We start from the raw sequence: 19853 nt of genomic DNA on the forward strand, positions 1-19853 counted from the left end.
CGGGTGAGGTGCAGGAGGACTGGAGGGTGTCTAATGTTGTGCATTCATTCGTAAGTCTGATAACAACAAGGGAAAAGCTGTTCTTAAATCTGGGTGTACGTGTTTTCAAACTTATGTATCTTCTGCCCGATGGGAGAGGGTGGAAAGGAGTATAACTGGGGTGAGAAGGGTCTTTGATTACATTGGCTGCTATCCTGAGGCAGTGAGAAGTGTAGATGGAGTCAATGGAAGGAAAGCTGGTTCGCATGATGGACTGGGCTGTGTTCACAACCCTCTGTGATTTCTTGTGATCTTGGGCAGAGCAGTTGCTGTACCAATGTAGGCAAACAGGAGGCTGGAAGAACACAGCAAGCCAAGCAGCCTCAGAGGGTGGAGAAGTCAACGTTTCGACATTGAATCTTTCTTCAGCACCACATTGGGGTTAGCAGCAGCTAGTTGGGGGTGCTAGTGGGGTGAGGAGAGTAGCAGAGTTGAGGGAATGATAGGTGGACAGAGATAGTGGGTACGAACTAGTTGGTTGATGGGAAGAATGAATCCAGTTGATAGCTAAAAGGAAGGGTTGGTAGATGGAATGGAAGGAGGAGGCGGGACTGCAAAAGGAGTTAGAAGATTGGCAAGAAGATTGTTTGCAATTGGAGAATTCAATCTTAAGTCCTCTGGGCTGTAGGTTTGCCAAAACTGAAGATAAGGTGTTGTTCCTCCAACCTACCGTCTGATTCACTGATGACAATGGAGAAGGCTGAGAAAGGACATATGGAGAGGGAGTGGGAAGGGGAATTGAAATGGGTGGTGACTGAGAGATCAAGCTGACTGTTTCAGACCTGTTAAAGATGCTTGATGAAACGTGCCATTAGTTTAAGTTTGGCCTCCCCAACGTAGAGAAGACCACACTAGGAGCACCAGATGCAATAAACTAGGTTGGAAGACAGGCAGGTGAACCTCTGTCTCATCTGTAGGGACTGTTTGGGGCCCTGGATGAAGATGAGGGGGATGATGTATTGGGCAGGTGTTGCATCTTTTTCAGTTACGGGGAAGATACCGGGAGGGTTGGAGTGGTTAGTTGGGCGTGTGGCGTGAACCAAGGAATGGCGAAGTGAACGGTCCTTGTAGAAGGCAGAGAGGGCTGGGCAGGGAAAGATGTTCTGGGTAGTAGGTTCCAACTGGAGTTTGTGGAAGTGTTTGAGGATGTTATGTTGGATGCAGAGGCTGGTGGGGACAAAAGAGACCCTATCTTTATTATGTTTGGTGGAGGTGTTGGTTGAGAACGAAAGTCGGAGGAGTTGTTGACAGTGAGGAAGGATGTGGCAGGTTACAGCAGGATATAGAGAAGCTGCAGAGCTGGGCAGAAAGGTGGCAAATGGAATTCAATGTAGCTAAGTGTGAGGTGATTCACTTTGGGAAGAATAACAAAAAGATGGGGTACTGGGCTAATGGTCGGATACTTGGTAGTGTGGATGAGCAGAGGGATCTTGGTGTCCATGTACACAGATCTCTGAAAGTTGCCACCCAGGTAAATAGTGCGGTGAGGAAGGCATATGGCGTACTGGCTTTTATTGGTAGAGGAATTGAGTTCCGGAGTCCTGAGGTCATGATGCAGTTGTATAAGACTCTGGTGCGGCCGCATCTGGAATATTGTGTGCAGTTTTGGTCGCCATACTATAGGAAGGATGTGGAGGCACTGGAACGGGTGCAGAGGAGGTTTACCAGGATGTTGCCTGGTATGGAAGGAAGATCGTATGAGGAAAGACTGAGACACTTGGGGCTGTTTTCATTAGAGAAAAGAAGGTTTAGGGGTGACTTGATTGAGGTGTACAAGATGATTAGGGGGTTAGATAGGGTTGACAGTGTGAACCTTTTCCCGCGTATGGAGTCGGGTATTACAAGGGGACATAGCTTTAAATTAAGGGGGGGTAGATATAGGACTGAAGTTAGGGGTAGGTTCTTCACTCAGCGAGTCGTAAGTTCATGGAATGCCCTGCCAGTAGCAGTGGTGGACTCTCCCTCTTTATGGGCATTTAAGCGGGCATTGGATAGGTATATGGAGGATAGTGGGTTAGTATAGGTTAGGTGGGCTTGGATCGGCGCAACATCGAGAGCCAAAGGGCCTGTACTGCGCTGTATTCTTCTATGTTCTATGTTCTATGTTCTAGAACAGTGGAGTGGGGAATGGAGGAGGTGATGTGGAGGGCTGTCTCGATGCCTGACGGGGAAAGAAATTTTTATTGGAAATAGGAGAATGTCTGGGATTCTCAGGAGTGGAAAGTCTCCTCATCAGAGCAGATGCAGCAGAGATGGAGGAATTGGGAAAACAGGCTGGAACTTTTGCAGGATATAGAGTGGGAGGAAGTGTGGTCCTAGTAGCTATGGGTGTCTGTGAATTTATAGTAAATGTTGGTCCATTAACTGTCGCCGAAGTTGGAAACGGAGAGGTCAAGAAAGGGGAAGGAGGTTTCCAAGATAGACCAAGTGAATGTGAGGGTGGGTGGAAGTTGTTAGCAAAGTCGATGAGATGCTCCAGTTCAGCCTGGGTGCAGGATGCAGTCATCGATGTAAGGGCGGAACAGTTGGGGAACAGTACTGGTGTTCATACTGAAGAGGGACTGCTAGGCAACATAACCAACAAAGAGGCAGGTGTAGTGACCATGGCCATTCCCTGAATTTGGAGAAATTGGGAAGAATTGAAGTAAAAGTGATTGAGGATGAGGACTAATTCAACGAGGCAGAGGAGAGTATTGATGGAGGGAACTGGATGGGTCTGTGGGAGAGGCCTACAGGCTGTCATTGTGCTATGGATGTACATAAGGACTGCACATCCATAATAAAGATGAAGCACTGGGAACCAGGGAACTGGAAGTTTCCAAAGATGAGGAGCATGTGGTTTGTGTCACAGATGTAGATCGGAATTGCATGAACCAAGGGGAGAAAACGGAGTTGAGCTAGGAAGAAATAAGTTCTGTGGAGCAGGAGATGATGGGTCAGTCAGGGGAGCAGGAGATGATGGGTCAGTCAGAGTAATTGGAATTGTGGATCTTGGGGAGAACAAACAGGAGGCTGGAAGAACACCAAAGCCAAGCAGCATCAGGAGATGGTGAAGACAACATTTTCAGCATTAATCCTTCTTCAGGACAAGATGTGGGGGTTGGGGGAGGCGATACCAAGCTGTGATGCAACCGGATAGGATGCTTTTTATGGTGCATTGATTATAGTCATTGTGGACATGCCAAATTTCCTTAGCCTTCTGAGGAAGTAGAGGTGTTGGTGTGCTTTCCTGTAGCATCAAGGATGGACCAAGACAAATTGTTGGTGATATTTACTTCTCAGGAGTTAAAACTCTTGAACACATCCACCTCTGGACCATTGATATAGACAAAGGCATGTCCTCCACTCTGCTTCCTGAAGTTTGTGACTAGCTCCTTCATTTTGCTGACATTGAGGGAGAGATTATTGTCATTACACCATGCCACTAAGCTCTCTATCTCTTTCCTGTACTGTGTCTCATCATGTTTGAGATCCAACCTGCTACCATAATCAAATTTATAAATAGAGTTAGAGTTGAATTTGGCCACACAGTCACAAGTATAATAAGGGGCTGAATATGCAGCCTTGTGGGGCACCGATTATTATGGAGACGATGTTGTTACCTATTCTTACTGATTGCAAACTATGTCTCGTGAAGTCAAAAATCCAGTTGCAGAGGGAGGAGCAGAGTCCTACATCGTGGAGTTTGGAGATGAATTTGATTTGAATTATGGCATTGAAGGAGGAGCTAAAGGCAATAACTAATAGTCTGATTTTGGTGTCCTTCTTATCCAGTGATAAGTATAGGACCATGGAGATGGTGTCTGCCATGGACCTATTGCAACAGTAGGTGAATTGTAGTGGATCAAGGCAATCTGGGAGGCTAGAGTTGATATGTGTCATTACTAACCTCATGAAGCACTACATCGTGATTGATGTCAGAGTTACCAGACAGGGGTGTGTCCTCCATTCCAATTCCAAAAGTCGATGACCAGGTTTTTTGTTTTGCTGACATTGAGGGAGAGATTGTTGTCTTTATACAATGCCACTAAGCTCTCTATCTCTTTCCTGTACTCAGTCTCCATGTTGAAGATCCAACTACGTGGTGTCACTAGCAAATTTGTAAATAAGTTAGAGCAGACATTTTGATATAGGTCCATCAATAATGCTGTAAGGAAAGGACTTCCAGGATATTGACTTAGTAGTGACAGTGAAATAACAGCAATATAGTTTCACGTTAGGACAACATGTGTCTTGGAGAGGAAGTTGCAAATTCCCATACATTACTGCCTTTGTCCTTGGAGGTGTTAGAGGTCGTGGTTTTTGATGATGCTGTCAGGCGATCTTGTGTACATTTCTATAGTATGCCTTGAGGATGGAACACAATACTGTCCATCTGCATCGATGGTGAAGGGACTGAGTGTTGAAGTTGATGAGTGGGTTGCTAATTAATTTTTGTTCTGGATGGTGTTGAGCTTCTTCATTGTGTTTGGAAATATATCCATCCAAGTAAGGAAAGAGTGTTCAGTCATACTCCTGATTTGTGCTTTGTAGGTGGTGGACAGGCACTAAAGAGACAGGAAGTGAGTTATTCACCACAGAATTCCTAGCCTTTGGTCTGTAATGAGATTAGGAGCTGAGTGGCCTTGATGGAACACAAATTGATTCCCTCTTGTTGGAGATGATCATTGTCTGACACTTGTGTGATACAAATGATGCTTGCCATGTATCAGCCCAAGCCAGGTCCACATCTTGTTGCACAGGGACATGGGTCACTTATATACCTGACAATTAGTGTGTGGTGCTGAACATTGTATAATCATCAGTGAACATCCCCACTTCTGTCCTAAGGATGGAGTGAAAGTCATTGATAAAACAGCTGAAGGTAGTTGAGCCTAGGACAATAGTTTGAAGAACTCCTGCAGTGATGACCTGGAGCTGAGATGATATATCTCCATCAACCATAACCGTCTTCTTTTGCACTAACCACTGGAGAGTTTCCTCTTAATTCCATATGAATCCAATTTTTCCTGGGCTCCTTCGTGCTATTCTTGGTCAAATGTTGCCTTGATGTCAAGGGCAGTCACTCCCAGCTCACCTTTGGAGTTTAGACCTTTTGTCCATAATTGGATCAAGGCTGTATTGAGATTAGGAGCTGAATGGCCTTGGTGGAATCCAAATTGAGTATCTGTAAGCAGGCTTTTCCTTCACATTTACAATTTGATAGCACTGTAAATGACTACTTCCGTCACTTTTACAGATGATCAAGTATAGAAGATAGGGCAATCTTTGGCCAGGTTGGATCTGTGCTTTTTTTTGCGGCAGGGCATACTTGCGTAATTTTCCAAATTGTTTTAATGCAAGTCACACTGGAGTATGGCTAGTTCTGAGGCACAAGCAATATTGTTGCAGAATAATGTCAGGCTTTATAGGTTTTCCAGTTTCCAGCACCTTGAGCTATTTCCTTATATTGAATGGAGTGATTGAAAATAGTTGAAAACTATCATTTTGGATGTTAGGGACTTCAGGGGCAGGCCAAGATAAATTATCCACTTGGCACTCCTGGCTGATGAGCAAAAACATCTGGCAGAGATTTACCTGTACATCCACCACCACCACCCTCGCCTCCCATCTACTGAGTCCATTGCTCTCAATGTGGTCTCCTCTACATCGGGGAGACAGAACAACAGCTCACACAGCATTTCAGGGAACATGTCTGGGACACACTCACCAAACAACCCCATCGCCCTGTGGCCAACCACTTCAACCCCCATTCCCACTCCGCCAAGGACATGCAAGTTCTGGGCCTCCTCCACCACTAAATCCAAGCCACCTGACAACTGGAGGAAGAACCTCTCATCTTCCATCTTGGGACCCTTCAATCACATGGCATCAATGTCAACTTCACTAGTTTCCAAATCACCCCTCCCCTCAACTCATCCTAGATCGGGGTAGGGCTGAGATAGCTGGGAAAATGGTAGGTGGATGCAGGTCGGGGGTGATATTGATAGGTCGATAGGGAGGGTGGAAAGGATAGGTGGGAAGGAAGATGGACAGATGGGACAGTTCAAGAGGGTGGTGCAGATCCAACCCTCCAACTGGGCACCACCCTCTTGAACTGTCCCACCTGTCCATCTTCCTTCCGACCTATTCTCTCCACCCTCCCTACCGGCCTATCAATATCACCCCCCCACCTGCATCCACCTACCATTTTCCCAGCTATCTCAGCCCCCAGCCCCACCCTCCTATTTACCTCTCAGCCCCCACCCCCAAAATTCCTGATGAAGAGCTTATGCCCAAAATGTCAACTGTCCTGCTCCTTGGATACTGCCTGACCTGCTGTGCTTTTCCAGTGCCACACTTTTCGACTCTGACTCTCCAGCATCTGCAGTGCTCACTTCCCCCCTCTCTCTCTCTCTCTCAACACCAATGCTTCAGCTTGTCTTTTGCACTGATCCACTATGCTTCCTCATTGTTGAGAATGGGAACATTTGTATATATTCCACCTCCTGCTAGTTATTTACTTATCCACCATCATTCATGACTGACATGACAGGACTGCAGAGCTTTGATCAGTACCCTTTAAAAGCTGTACTCTGTTGAGGTGGACTTCATGCATAGAATGAGAAATTACTTTTTAATTTATAACTCCCCTTTAAAAGAAGTAAGTTTTCATTGGCTACTCAGTCATTTTTTTTTGGTTTGCAGTATAATTCATTACTAACAATGATCTATATTGTTAATTTTCCTTATTTATGCCTTTTTTTAGAGACAGCATCAAGCATATGATCATTTAAGTGAGGGTAAAAACTGGCTCCCTATTTATTTTCTTGGAAGTGGAAATTTTGGCGATGTCACTCTTGTTTATGATAAGAAGAAGAAGCTCGTATGTGCTGCAAAAGAGGTAACAAAGCTGAGATGCAAAATGTGACTTCATTTTGTAAAAGATGTATTCTTAGCCCCTCACACATTGCTAGCACTTAGAGTTGCATGAATGATTTATTGATTTTTGTATTGTTGCTTCATAATTCTGAACTACAATAATTTTATCTATCAATTATTAACATTAAAATAATTGTGGAAAATGATGAGCTTGGAGAAAGCCTTAATTACCTTTGGTCAATATAAACGGACATCAGTGAGCACTGTTCCGCAAACCATGCTGAGAAATGATTTTATTATTTGTTATCCAATTCAAAATTGTAATTCTCCCAGTCAAATTCTTACTGTACAACTTTAATGTAGCTAGTGGTAATCCTATTGCCTGTAAGCCAGAAGACTGCACTCAAACAGTGATGGTATAACCTAGATTCTCACATTAGTGTCTTTGTGATAGAATGATCTATTGAAACATCCTGAGAAATTAAAGGCTATGCATAAATGCAGATTTGTTTGCTTTTTACTGTAGGGGAGATCTTGGTTTCAATCATACAGAAAGAGTCATAGAGTCATACAGCATGGGAACAGACCCTTCTACCCAACTAGTCCATACCAACCAGGTTTCCCAAACCAAACTAGTCCCATTTGCCTGAGTTTGGCCCATATCCCTCTACATCTTTCCTATTCATTAATTTCTATCCAAATATCTTTTAAAAATTGTAACTGTGCCTGCATCTACCACTTCCTCTGGCAGTTCATTCAACATACGAACCATTCTGTGTAAAAATAGTTGCCCCTCAGATCCATTTTAAATCTTTCTCCTCTGACCTTGAAAATATGCCCCCTAGTTTTGAACTCCCCCACCCTATCTATGGCCCTCATGATTTTATAATGTCTAAGGTCATCCCTCAACCTCTTACACTCCATTGAAAAGGTCTTAGCCAATCCAACATCTCCTTATAACTCAAGCCCCTCAGTCCTGACAGCATCCATTGAAAATCTTTCCTGAACCCTCTCCAATTTAATAATATCCTTCCTATAGCAGGGTGATCAGAACTGAACACATTACTCCAAAAGTGACCTCGCCAATGTCCTGTACAATTGCAACATGATGTCCTAACTTCCATACTCAATGGTCTGAGCAATGAAAGCAAGCATGCTAAATGCCTTCTTCACCACTCTGTCAATGTGTGTCACAACCTTCAAAGTACTATGTACTTGAACCCCTAGGTCTCTCTGTTCGACAATACTACCCAGGGCCCACCCATTAACTGTATAAGTCCTGCTCTTATTTATCTTACCAAAATGCAATACCTCACATCTATCCAAATTAAACTCAATCTGCCACTCCTCAGTCCCCATTAGCCCAATTGATCAAGTTCTTTGTAAACTTAGATGCCTTCTTCACTCCACAATGCCAGCAATTTTAGTGTGAACAACAAACTTACTAACCATGCATCCCAACTTCTTATCCAAATCATTTATATAAATAACAACCAAAAGTGGACCCAGTTTTGATCCCTGCAGATCACTGCTGGTCACAAGCCTCCAGTCCGAAAAATAACCATCCATAATCACCCTCTGTCTCTAACTGTCACGCCAAATTTGTATCCAATTATAAAGCTTTCCCTGAATCACATGTGACCTAACTTTATTAACCAGTTTACCATGAGAAACCTTGTCAAAGACTTTACTAAAGTCGACGTAGACAACATCTACTGCTGTGGCCTCATCTATCATTTTTTCCATATTGTCAAAAAACTTAATCAAGTTGTGAGACATGATTTACCTCACACAAGGCCATGCTGACTATCCCGAGAGACCAGGCTAATTTGGCATATTCATGATTAATTCAGGATAACTGCCAAAAAATTGTTAACTTCTAACAGTAATGATATGCTTATTTTCAAATGATGAAGTTTAACTACAGAAAAAATAGGTGCACAGTTATCCTTTGAGTTAATTTATCCCTTTACAATAATATTTTTAAGTTTAATTTTAGCATCACCATTGCTTCCAAAGTTTTGAAGTTAACTGATCTGTTGCAATCATTCTTGCAAAGTAAGCTCTATACCTCAATGTTAAGCTTCAAGTAGCTCAAAAGCTCAGGTTTACTATATCTTTGGGATGTACATCACTGTTATAGACTTCACTTAATAATTTCTCTCAATGTATCAGTCAAGATCACAGGGACACATCGTTCCTGAAATACTGAACCATTATTGTGGTAAGTATAATTTAACTGAGAAAGGTTCCATGATATATAGATTTATTACACTATTAGACTGAAATATTAAACGTTAGTGACTATGAGCCATTGGCACAAGAAGATTTTCATCATTTTTTGTTAATTGATCCTGGTGGGCAAAAGCTTTCACTATTTCATGGCTTTGCATCTGCCTAACTGAGTTAAAGGATTTTCTGTTTTTGAAATAAATTTAACTCCAGATGTAATAAAAAAAATGATTTGCTAGAGTTCTCAGGGGTTACTGCAGATGCTATCCTATTACATGAATGAATTCCAGTGTGCATTCACATTCTCTGTCACTTCGATCAATAGTTTATTATTCAGCTTTCAGTCATAATTTGTTTTGTAAGGCATTTTACTCACAGAAAATGTCCTTAAAAATTACGATTTAATTAAACTTACTTGCTTCTAATCTTTCACCCAGCCTTATGGTTTTTGCTTTGAGTATAGAAGTTTTTCAATAACAAAATGAACAAGAGCATGCTTACCTTTTCACATTAAAGGTATTGTAAAGTGAAATCCCGGATTGTTCATATTAAAGCTTCTAAGCTTGAAACAATTATATTTTATCATGTGGGCTGACAACGCATTTCCAAATGTATTTATCAAAATTGTATTATCTCTATTGAAAACAGTTTTGAAACTTAAATGAATAGTATTTCTGCTCTTGACAATCAACATATTAAGAAAAATTTTCCTTTTAATTACAGTTGTGCTAAACGCTCAGTTTCTAAGAGAGAAATGACTGCTCACTCATTATATTGAGGGAAGAAACTAATTCACATAATGTCACTTCAAATCCATGTTACACAGTCAATATTGATTTTCTGGGTACAGCCAACACCATCAGATTCTAGATTAGAGTGGTGCTGGAAAAGCACAGCAGTTCAGGCAGCATCCGAGGAGCAGGAAAATCGACGTTTTGGGCAAAAGTCCTTCATCAGGAATAGAGCTCTTTCGGACTTTTGCCCGAAACGTCGATTTTCCTGCTCCTCGGATGCTGCCTGAACTGCTGTGCTTTTCCAGCACCACTTTAACCTAGAATCTGGTTTCCAGCATCTGCAGTCACTGTTTTTACCAACACCATCAGATTTAATGCCTAGGCCCATGTGTATTTATTCAATTATATAAATGAGGAATGCTTCACAGGTAGTGACCATCAGTGACATTTGATTTCACTCAACTAATGCAGTTTTGTGGAGCATGGGTTTGAAATGGCACTATGTGAATGCATTTTTCCCTGTGTCTTTGCCCCCTTTACATTGTTGAAAATGTGTTGCTGGAAAAGCGCAGCAGGTCAGGCAGCATCCAGGGAACAGGAGAATCGACGTTTCGGGCATAAGCCCTTCCTGAAGAAGGGCTTATGCCCGAAACGTCGATTCTCCTGTTCCCTGGATGCTGCCTGACCTGCTGCGCTTTTCCAGCAACACATTTTCAGCTCTGATCTCCAGCATCTGCAGACCTCACTTTCCTCTTTACATTGTTCCAGGATTGGTCCCAGGAATGCCATCCTGCCACATTACATTGCTAGCTAAACAAAAATGTGGTATTGCCAGCCTCTGACCTTAGTCTTTTTTTCAAGATTCAGAGGAACATCACTGCTTCAGATGTGTAGCCCTGCCGTTGTTTGACTTGAATCCATTTGGAGTAGAAGTCTACTATAATCAAGAACATTTTATCCCTGTGCTCATCCATTTCAAGATGTTCCCATGGCCTTGGTGAAAGCAGAGTGACATCAATACTTCTCTTGTCTCTTGATAATGAATAGTACACAAAAAATTACAGCTTTATTTTAAATTTAGTAACTACAACAACAGATCAGATGCTAAGAATTCTGTGATGAGTAACTCATCTCCTGCCTCCTCAGTGCCTGTCCACCATCTGAGAGGCACAAGTCAAGAATGCAATGGAAGAATCCCAACTTGTCTGGAGGGATGCAGCTCCAACAATGCTCAAGAAACTTGACACCATCCAGGTCACAGCAGCCTGCTTGAGCACAAGATCCACCATCTTCAACATTCATTCCCTTCATTACCAATGCAAAGCAGCAAGCTGAGTATTCCACCTACATGTTTTATAGCAGAAACATATAAAGGCTACTTCGATAGCATTTGCAAAACTAGCAACCTCTACAACTTAGAAGAATAAGTACAGCAGATGCATAGGAACATTACCTCCTGCAAGTTCCCATTAAAACCACACACTATACTGATTTGAAATCATCTCCTCCAAGGCAGTTAGGAATGGACAATAAATACTGTCCTAGCCCAAATGCCTACAACCTATGAACAAAAAAAGTCTCTTCCAATGTTTTTGAGAGACATGACCACCAAACAGAATCTCTCACTCTGCCTCCATATTTTGTGATACCTTGATGCACTAGGTGCAGTCATTTCAAAATGAGAGTCTTGTCACAGATGAAGAAAAGATCTACTACCCTGAGGTTTCCCTTCTGTTCATCTGAGTATGAGAGTTTGTGGAACATATGTCCGCCATACTTAGATATAGTATTCTCTGATTCTCTCTCAGTGCATCACTGATTTCATTTGGTCGCTGATTGTTGCTGGTAGTGTTGTGGTGGTTATCAATGTAAAAGTTTCAATACTTTCAATTAAATCTACATCTCTTTATTCAGGTCTAGCCAAATGGGTATTGAACAAAACATTTGCTGTTTTCCAAAAGCATATGCCTTAAACTCACCATTGTCAGTTTGTAAAATACTTATGGAGGCATTCTGTAAAAGACTTAGAATGTACTTTAACATCCTAAAATAATTGGATCAAGTCTTGTGTCACATGGATGATATCCTAACTCAAAGATCAATTCATTCAGAACATGGCATTAGAATGTAAGCTTTGCAGCAATACCTACAGGAAGCAGGAACTGCACCTGACAACAAATGTGAGTTCTCACAAGTCAAGACCTCCAAGTACCTTGGACATATTGGAGAAACATTTGATTTAAGAGTTGATCTGCAGAAGACATGAGCAATCAAGGAGTTCCCAACTCACCAGAATGTGCCCAAACTCCAAAGATTTATGGATAAGATAAACTAAGTCAGGAAGTCTCCATTCTAACCAGCTGTCATTGATAAGCCATCACATCAGTTGTTACGACAGGACAATACTTCTTACTGAGTGGAGCATAACAGAGGTCTTTTGAGAAATCAGTTGATATCAGCTGATAGTTTTGTTCACTGTAACTCAGAACTAGTCAGTATCATTGCTGTAGATACAAATTGTACAAAGGGATGGATATCATAAATCTTTGACTCACATCCTCATTCATTGACAGAGACTGAGCAAAGATACGCAGTGATATGGAGAGAGCATTAGCTGTCCAATAAGCTTGTGAAAAATTTGCCGATTAAATCCTCGGTCTTTACTTCAAGGCAGAAACAGACAATAATCTCTGATTTTAAAGGATCGGTCAAGTTTTAGTAGAGACTTTTGTATTGACAATTTTGTAAAACTGTATTATTGCTATATGTTAAGTAAAATGAAATGTTAATTCATTACATCAATTACATCAATTCAAGACAACAACTTTCTTTGGTTGCTATTTGACCATCTCTGTGCATTTTTAGATTCCAAGGAAACATTATAGACAAGAAGAATTGGAAATCTGGAAAAGTCTGAATGCAGTGAACATTGTTCAGCTGTTTGGATCTGTTGTACATGGAGATTGTGTAATATTCTTCATGGAACTGGTGAATGGTAATTACTAATTGGAATTATTTACAACCTCTAAACTGTCATCAGTTGAGAAAGTCAAACTTTAATTTTTTCAAAATAATTTGTCAATAATTTGTAAAGATGGGTGCTGTCATATTTCTGAAGTGGATATCAGATGGAACTCATAATCATACGCTCAGTGCAATAAAAAGGCTGTATCATACTAAGAATAATACATTTAAAATATTTGACCTAATTTACATTGAGGCAAAGCGATGTAGCTCACAAATACATTTTACTTTCATATTGGGATTTTAAAATTTTTGTACTTCAGACTCACGGCTAGTAATTACCTTTAGCTCACACACCTGCGGTGAAAAGAAAATCATGCATGATTGGTCAGAATAAAGGTACAGTTTGCTCAAGTAACCAATTGTTCCCAATTAGTTAATCAAAAACAATTGCATTAATTAGGAGACAAGAAAGCTACAAACTCACAATAACATAAAACAATCTGATTGCTTCAACTTCTTGCAGTTTGTATATTGCTGAAAGTTATTAATTTGAAAATATTAGACAAAATATTACACATTCTAAAGAATCTGTAATGGTGACAAAACTTAGAAATTGGCATTAATTTTATTTCAACTGCAACTTCTGTAGCAACAGTACAGGTTTCACTGAAAATGGGGAGTTCTGGTTCAATTCCTTTCAGTATACAGTATTACTTCACTTTAGAATTTTTCCTCACCAATGATATTAAATTTGGCATCAATTTGAGACCCGTATTTGACTACTTTTATACTTCCTGAAGTAAAATACTTTTAAAAAATGAAGTAAACTCCTATAGGCCTAAAACAAGTTTTGTTTCAGTGAGAACTGCAGTAAGTCTAATTTTGAAAATTGCATGTTATTAGCATATAAACAAGGAAAAGACCCTCTGGTATCACTGCCAAATTCAGGGTGTAACTCAGGCGTAACAAAGGGTGGGCAAACTGTGCTGCAGACGAACTTCAGAAAACAGAGGAGAACCACCTATACAGCGTATTCAAGAAGAACGGATACTCAAAAATACAGTGCGCAGATTCCTCAAGAACAAGCCACGACAAGCAGACCAAACACAGCCAGAAACCCTAACCACCTTACCATACATCAAAGAAGTTTCAGAAATGACAGCCAGACTACTAAGACCCCTCGGAATCCTAGTTGCATACAAACCCACCAACACTCTCAAACAAAAACTAACAAACTTAAAAGACCCAGTACAACCCATGGACAAAACCAACGTCATGTACAAAATTCCATGCAAGCACTGCCATAAACACTACGTTGGACAAACAGGAAGAAAGTTAGCCACCAGGATACACGAACACCAGCTAGCCATAAAAAGACACGACCCTCTCTCCCTCGTAGCCCTACACATGGATGAAAAAAACCACCATTTCGACTGGGACAACACATCTATCCTGGGACAGGCTAAGCAAAGACATACCAGAGAACTCCTAGAGGCCTGGCACTCCAACCAGAACACCATAAACAAACACATAGATCTCAATGCCATCTGTCAACCCCTCAGAAAATGAACAGGAAGTGACATCACCACAAACCCCAGGAACCCCATCCAGGAGAAAGATATAAATAGAAAGCAGGAGACAACAGCTTTGCTTCACTTGGAGGTCGCCACTGATGATGTTACCTAGCCAGGTAATGAAACGTCTGGATATCAAACCTACAGCTCAGCGAGCAAACCCACACCCTAAACATCAACCTGAGCTACAAACCTTCACAAACCTTGCATGTTAAGAAGTATTTGAAGCTGTTGGATGCTGAACAGACTATGACCCTTGACAATAGTCTGGCAACTATGCTGAAACCTTGTGCTCAAGAATTTGCCCTGCCCTCAGCCAACCTGTACAACTACAGGGTATAACACTAGCATCTATCTTCCAAAATTGCCTAAGTATGCCCTGTGCATGAAAACTGGAAATGTGTTGCTGGAAAAGCGCAGCAGGTCAGGCAGCATCCAGGGAACAGGAGAATCGACGTTTCGGGCATTAGCCCTTCTTCAGGAATGAGGAAAGTTTGTACAGCAGGCTAAGATAAAAGGTAGGGAGGAGGGACTTGGGGGAGGGGCGTCGGAAATGTGATAGGTGGAAAGAGGTCAAGGTGAGGGTGATAGGTCAGACTGGGGTGGGGGCGGAGAGGTCGGGAAGAAGATTGCAGGTTAGGAAGGTGGTGCTGAATTTGATGGATTTGACTGAGACAGGGTGGGGGGAGGGGAAATGAGGAAACTGGTGAAATCCGAGTTCATCCCTTGTGGTTGGAGCGTTCCTAGCTGGAAGATGAGGCATTCTTCCTCCAACCGTCGTTTTGTTGTGGTCTGACGATGGAGGAGTCCAAAGACCTGCATATCCTTGGTGGAGTGGGAGGGGGAATTGAAATGTTGAGCTACAGGGTGGTTGGGTTGGTTGGTCCGGGTGAAAAGCAAGACAAATCCAACACAGCCAATTGTTGCCCCAACAGTCTACTCTCTAACATCAAAAGTGATGGATGGTGTTATCCCCAGTAGTTTTATCAAGCAGCACTTCCTTAGCAACAACCTGTTCAATAATGCTCAGGTTGGGTTCCACTAGTGCTATTGAATTCCTGACCTCATTACAGCCTTGGTTCAGACATGGATACAAGGAGCTGAACTCCATTGTTGAGGTGAGGGTGATTGCTGTTGACATCAAGCCCACATTTAACTCAGTGTAACATCAAGGAACACTAGCAAAGCAGGAATCAATGGGAATCAGCAGGAAAGCTTTGCCACATACCTAGTACATAGGAAGATGGTTGTGGTTCAGTTAGCTCAGTTCCAGACATTTCTAGGAGTTCCCCAGCGGAGGCTCCTAGGCCCAACCATCTTCAGATGCTTCATCAATGACTTTCTCTCCATCATAAGGTCAGAAGTACAAATGTTCACTGATGATTGCATTTACATTCAGCACCATTCTGAACTCTTAGATAATGAAGTTGATGCCCAAATGTCACAAAACTTGAACAATATCCAGGTTTGGACTAAGAAATGGTAAGTAATATTTGTTCCACACAAATACCCAGCAATGACCATCTCCAGCAAGAGGGGTTCTAACCATTGCTCTTTGATCTTTAATGATAATATTATTGCTGAATCATCCCTATTGATATTTTTTTGGCTAGTACTGCACTAAACTGAATTAGCCAGATAAATACTGTGGCTACAAGAGCAAGTCAGTGTCTAGGAATCCTGCAACACAGCATTCATCTCCATAAGTCAGAAATATGAAGGAATACCCAGTGTTTGCCTGGATAAGTGCAGCTCCAAATGTACTCAAGAGGCTTGATACCATCTACCATCTGCCAAGTACCTCTGCAAGCCACTTATACCCGACTTGGAGTATATTATTGTTGCTTTATGGCTGCTGTGTTAAAACCTAAAGGTCTCTCCCTAATATATACCAAATGAACTCTAGCATTTCAGGAATGCAGTTCATCATCTCCTTCTCCAGGACAATTGGGGATGAGCCTAAATACTGGCCCAGTCAGTGAGCACATCCACATTCCCTGAATACACAAACAAAAATTAGACAAAGTGAATGGGCAATAATCTGATAGAGGGAATATAATGAATAAGTGTGAGAAGTAGGAGAAAGGGAGGTGTAAAATACTTCCTGAATGGTGGCAGATGGAAAGTGTTGATGTCCAAAGGGACCCATATGTTCTTGCTTATAAGTCACTGAATTCTAGCATGAAGGTACAGCCAGAAATTCAAATCTTTATCACAAGAGGATTTGAGTATAGCTGGAAAGAAGTCTTGCTTCAATTGTTTTGTAGGAACACCACCATCAGCAAGTTCCTCTCCAAGCTACACATGTTCTGTCTTTGAAATATATTGCTGTTCCTCCACTGTCACTGGTTCAAAATCCAAGAACCAACTGCACTGTAAATGTTTCTAAACTTCACAAATTGCAGCAATGTAAGAAGTCAACTTACATTTTGAAGGGCAGGTCAGGATGGATAATAGATGCCATCCATATAGAATGTGGGGAAATAGATGACATCTTGAAAAATGTACTTATTACAGAGGAGAAAAATGCTGAAATGCATAAAAGTGGATAAATCCCCAGGACCTGATCAGGTATACCCTAGAACTCTGTGGCAAGCTAGGGAAGTGATTGTTGGGCCCTTGCTAAGATATTTGTATCATTGATAGTCACAGGTGAGGTCCCCACTGGAGGTTGGCTAAAGTGGTACCACTATTTAAGAAAGGTGATAAGGAAATGCCAGGGAACTATAGACCAGCGAGCCTAATGTTGGTGGAGGGCAGGTTGTTGGAGGGAATCTTGAGGGACAGGATTTATTTGTATTTGGAAAGGCAAGGACTGATTAGGGATAGTCAACATGGCTTTGTACATGGGAAGTCATGTCTCATGAACTTGATTTTGAAGAAGTAACAAAGAGGATTGATGAACACAAAGTGGTAGATGTGATCTGTGCGGACTTCAGAAAGGTGTTCGACAAGGTTCCCCATGGGAGACTGGTTAGCAAGGTTAGATCTCATGGAACACAGACAGAACTAGCCATTTGGATACAGAACTGGCTCAAAGGTAGAAGACAGAGGGTGGTGGGTTGCTTTTCAGACTGGAGGCCTGTGACCAGTGGAGTGCCATGAGGATTGGTGCTAGGTCCATTACTTTTCGTCATTGATACAAATTATTTGGATGTGAACATAAGAGGTATAGTTCGTAAATTTGCAGATGACACCAAAATTGGAGGTGTAGTGGACAGTAAAGAAGGTTACCTCAGAATACAATGGGATCTTGATCAGATGGGCCAATGGGCTAAAGAGTGGCAGATGAAGTTTAATTGAATTAAATGCGAGGTGCTGCATTTTGGAAAAGCAAATCAGAGCAGGACTCATACACTAGGAGACAGTGAGGACTACAGATGCTGGAGAACAAAGTCGAAGAGTGTGGTGATGGAAAAGCACAGCAGGTCAGACAGCATCCAAGGAGCAGGAAAATCAACATTTTGGGCATAAGCCCTTCATAAGGGGCATGGATAGAATAAATAGACAAGGTCTTTTCCCTGGGATGGGGGAGTCCAGAACTAGAGGACATAGGTTTAGAGTGAGTGGGGAAAGGTATAAAAGAGACCTAAGGGACAACTTTTTCATGCAGAGGGTGGAATGAGCTGCCAGAGGAAGTGGTGGAGGCTGGTACGATTGCAGCATTTAAAAGGCATCTGGATGGGTATGTGAATAGGAAGGGTTTGGAGGGATATGGGCCAAATGCTGCAAATGGGACTAAATTAGGTTAGAATATCTGGTAGCATAGATGAGTTGGACCGAAGGTCTGTTTCTGTGCTGTACATCTCTATGACTTTAGAGCTAGGCACACCCATATCCCATGAATTTATGAATGAAAAGGACTTATACTTTCTGGGGTTTATGAGAATGAGAAGTGATCTCATTGAAATCTACAAAATTGCAAATGGGCTTCACATTTTAGATGCTAAGAGTTCTTTTCTGCTGGAATTTTGAAAATGGGGCCATAGTCTCAGGATAAGGACCCTAAAGAGAAATTAATTCACTCAAAGGCTTATGAAACTTTCTAATTGTAAACTCCAGAGGTTTGTGGATGCTTCATCATTGAATACAATTAAGACTGAGATAGATGGATGTTTGGTCTGTCAAAACAGCAGTCAGTTTGAATGTGCACTCCAGAGTCAAAACTCCAAAGTGAGTAGGCAGCTGCTCTATTCATTCTGGGCAGGTCAAAAAGTTAAAATTCCTCACTCCTTATCCCTCTCCGTATTCTGGCTGAGGTTTAACCAAAGTCTTGTACCAGACTAAAATATGCTCACCTTACAATCAAATTCACTTACAATGCAATGTTCATGTGAGATATTTTGCCATTTATCATTACACAGGAGGAATCAATGCACTAGAAAACCCAGATCTCTATCTTTAATCATTTTCCCTGAAGGTATATGCATGTTGATCATTCAACCCTGTGGGGTAAAACAGCACTTTCCAAGTGATACAGCACTTGCCAACCAAATTAAGAATAAACTAATTCCAACAGTATTACTTTCCTTACATTTTATATTGAAAGATATTTTATATTCATCCTTCTTTCCATATAGGTGGAACATTAAGTGCACTAATAAAGAAAAAGGTCTGCCTTTCTCACAAAGTGGCCATAAAGTACTTCAAAATGCTTCTGGATGCCCTTGACTATTTGCACCGATGCAGCATCATTCACAACGACGTGAAAGGTAGAAGAAAGCTTCATGCCATTGTTTGTTGCTAGTTAATAACCAGCACGGGTATTATAGCATTATTATTATTTTTCACTTTTGACAGATTGAAGTATTTATTCAATTATTAATAGCAACTATATTTCTATTAGGTTTTTCAGAGAATTAATTGCTAAGATTTTCCAGTGAGTGAGCACTAAGTGTTCATCACCTGGGGAAATGGCTGAACGCTGCACTAGCTATTTGGCTTTGCTGGCACCAAGCCTACATTTTAAACATTATGCCCACTGGATTCAATCACAGTAATATCCAATATAAATAATGATGCTGTTCGAATGGGTCAAAAGATAACATATCCTAAATCAAAGTGCATGTTAAAAGGAGAAATAAATAGTATTATTAAAATTCTGGAGTATTTTAGAAACTAGAATCTGATGAGGTTAAAAGGATTATTTAAAACACAAGAAGTTGCTTTCATTTGCAATTCTCATGCAGATTGACAATAACATTTTTTAAAAATTGAAGTAGGTTTGTAATTCAGCCATAGCCCATGATTGTAGTTGGCCAACCCAGGCCTTACCCTTGTTGTACCATTACAGATAAATGAATAATGTGTGTCAAGTTAGATGTTTCCTAACCTTCTGGGAAAAATAAAACCAGCTCAATACTATTTAACCGCTATTTCAAGCTGAAAAGCACAGCTAACAATAATTTCCCAGAAGGATGCAAAGGATGTAGAAATTGGGTTCAGT

General features: G+C 41.3%; 1 protein-coding gene across 1 annotated transcript in view; it reads left to right on the forward strand.

The window, feature by feature from the left end:
- The window catches only part of LOC122552019 (mitogen-activated protein kinase kinase kinase 15-like), a 57677-nt gene that overhangs the window by 12845 nt on the left and 24979 nt on the right, over positions 1–19853 (forward strand). Inside the window, exons 4-6 of the mRNA XM_043694575.2 lie at positions 6788–6922; positions 12732–12861; positions 18988–19119. Of these exons, the coding sequence (XP_043550510.2) occupies positions 6788–6922; positions 12732–12861; positions 18988–19119 (397 nt within the window). The remainder of the gene's footprint in view (positions 1–6787; positions 6923–12731; positions 12862–18987; positions 19120–19853) is intronic.

Source organism: Chiloscyllium plagiosum, unplaced genomic scaffold (genome assembly GCF_037043375.1).
Source record: "Chiloscyllium plagiosum isolate Xiang-an unplaced genomic scaffold, Cpla_swu_hap1 HiC_scaffold_7, whole genome shotgun sequence".
In the NCBI taxonomy this organism is placed as follows: domain Eukaryota; kingdom Metazoa; phylum Chordata; class Chondrichthyes; order Orectolobiformes; family Hemiscylliidae; genus Chiloscyllium; species Chiloscyllium plagiosum.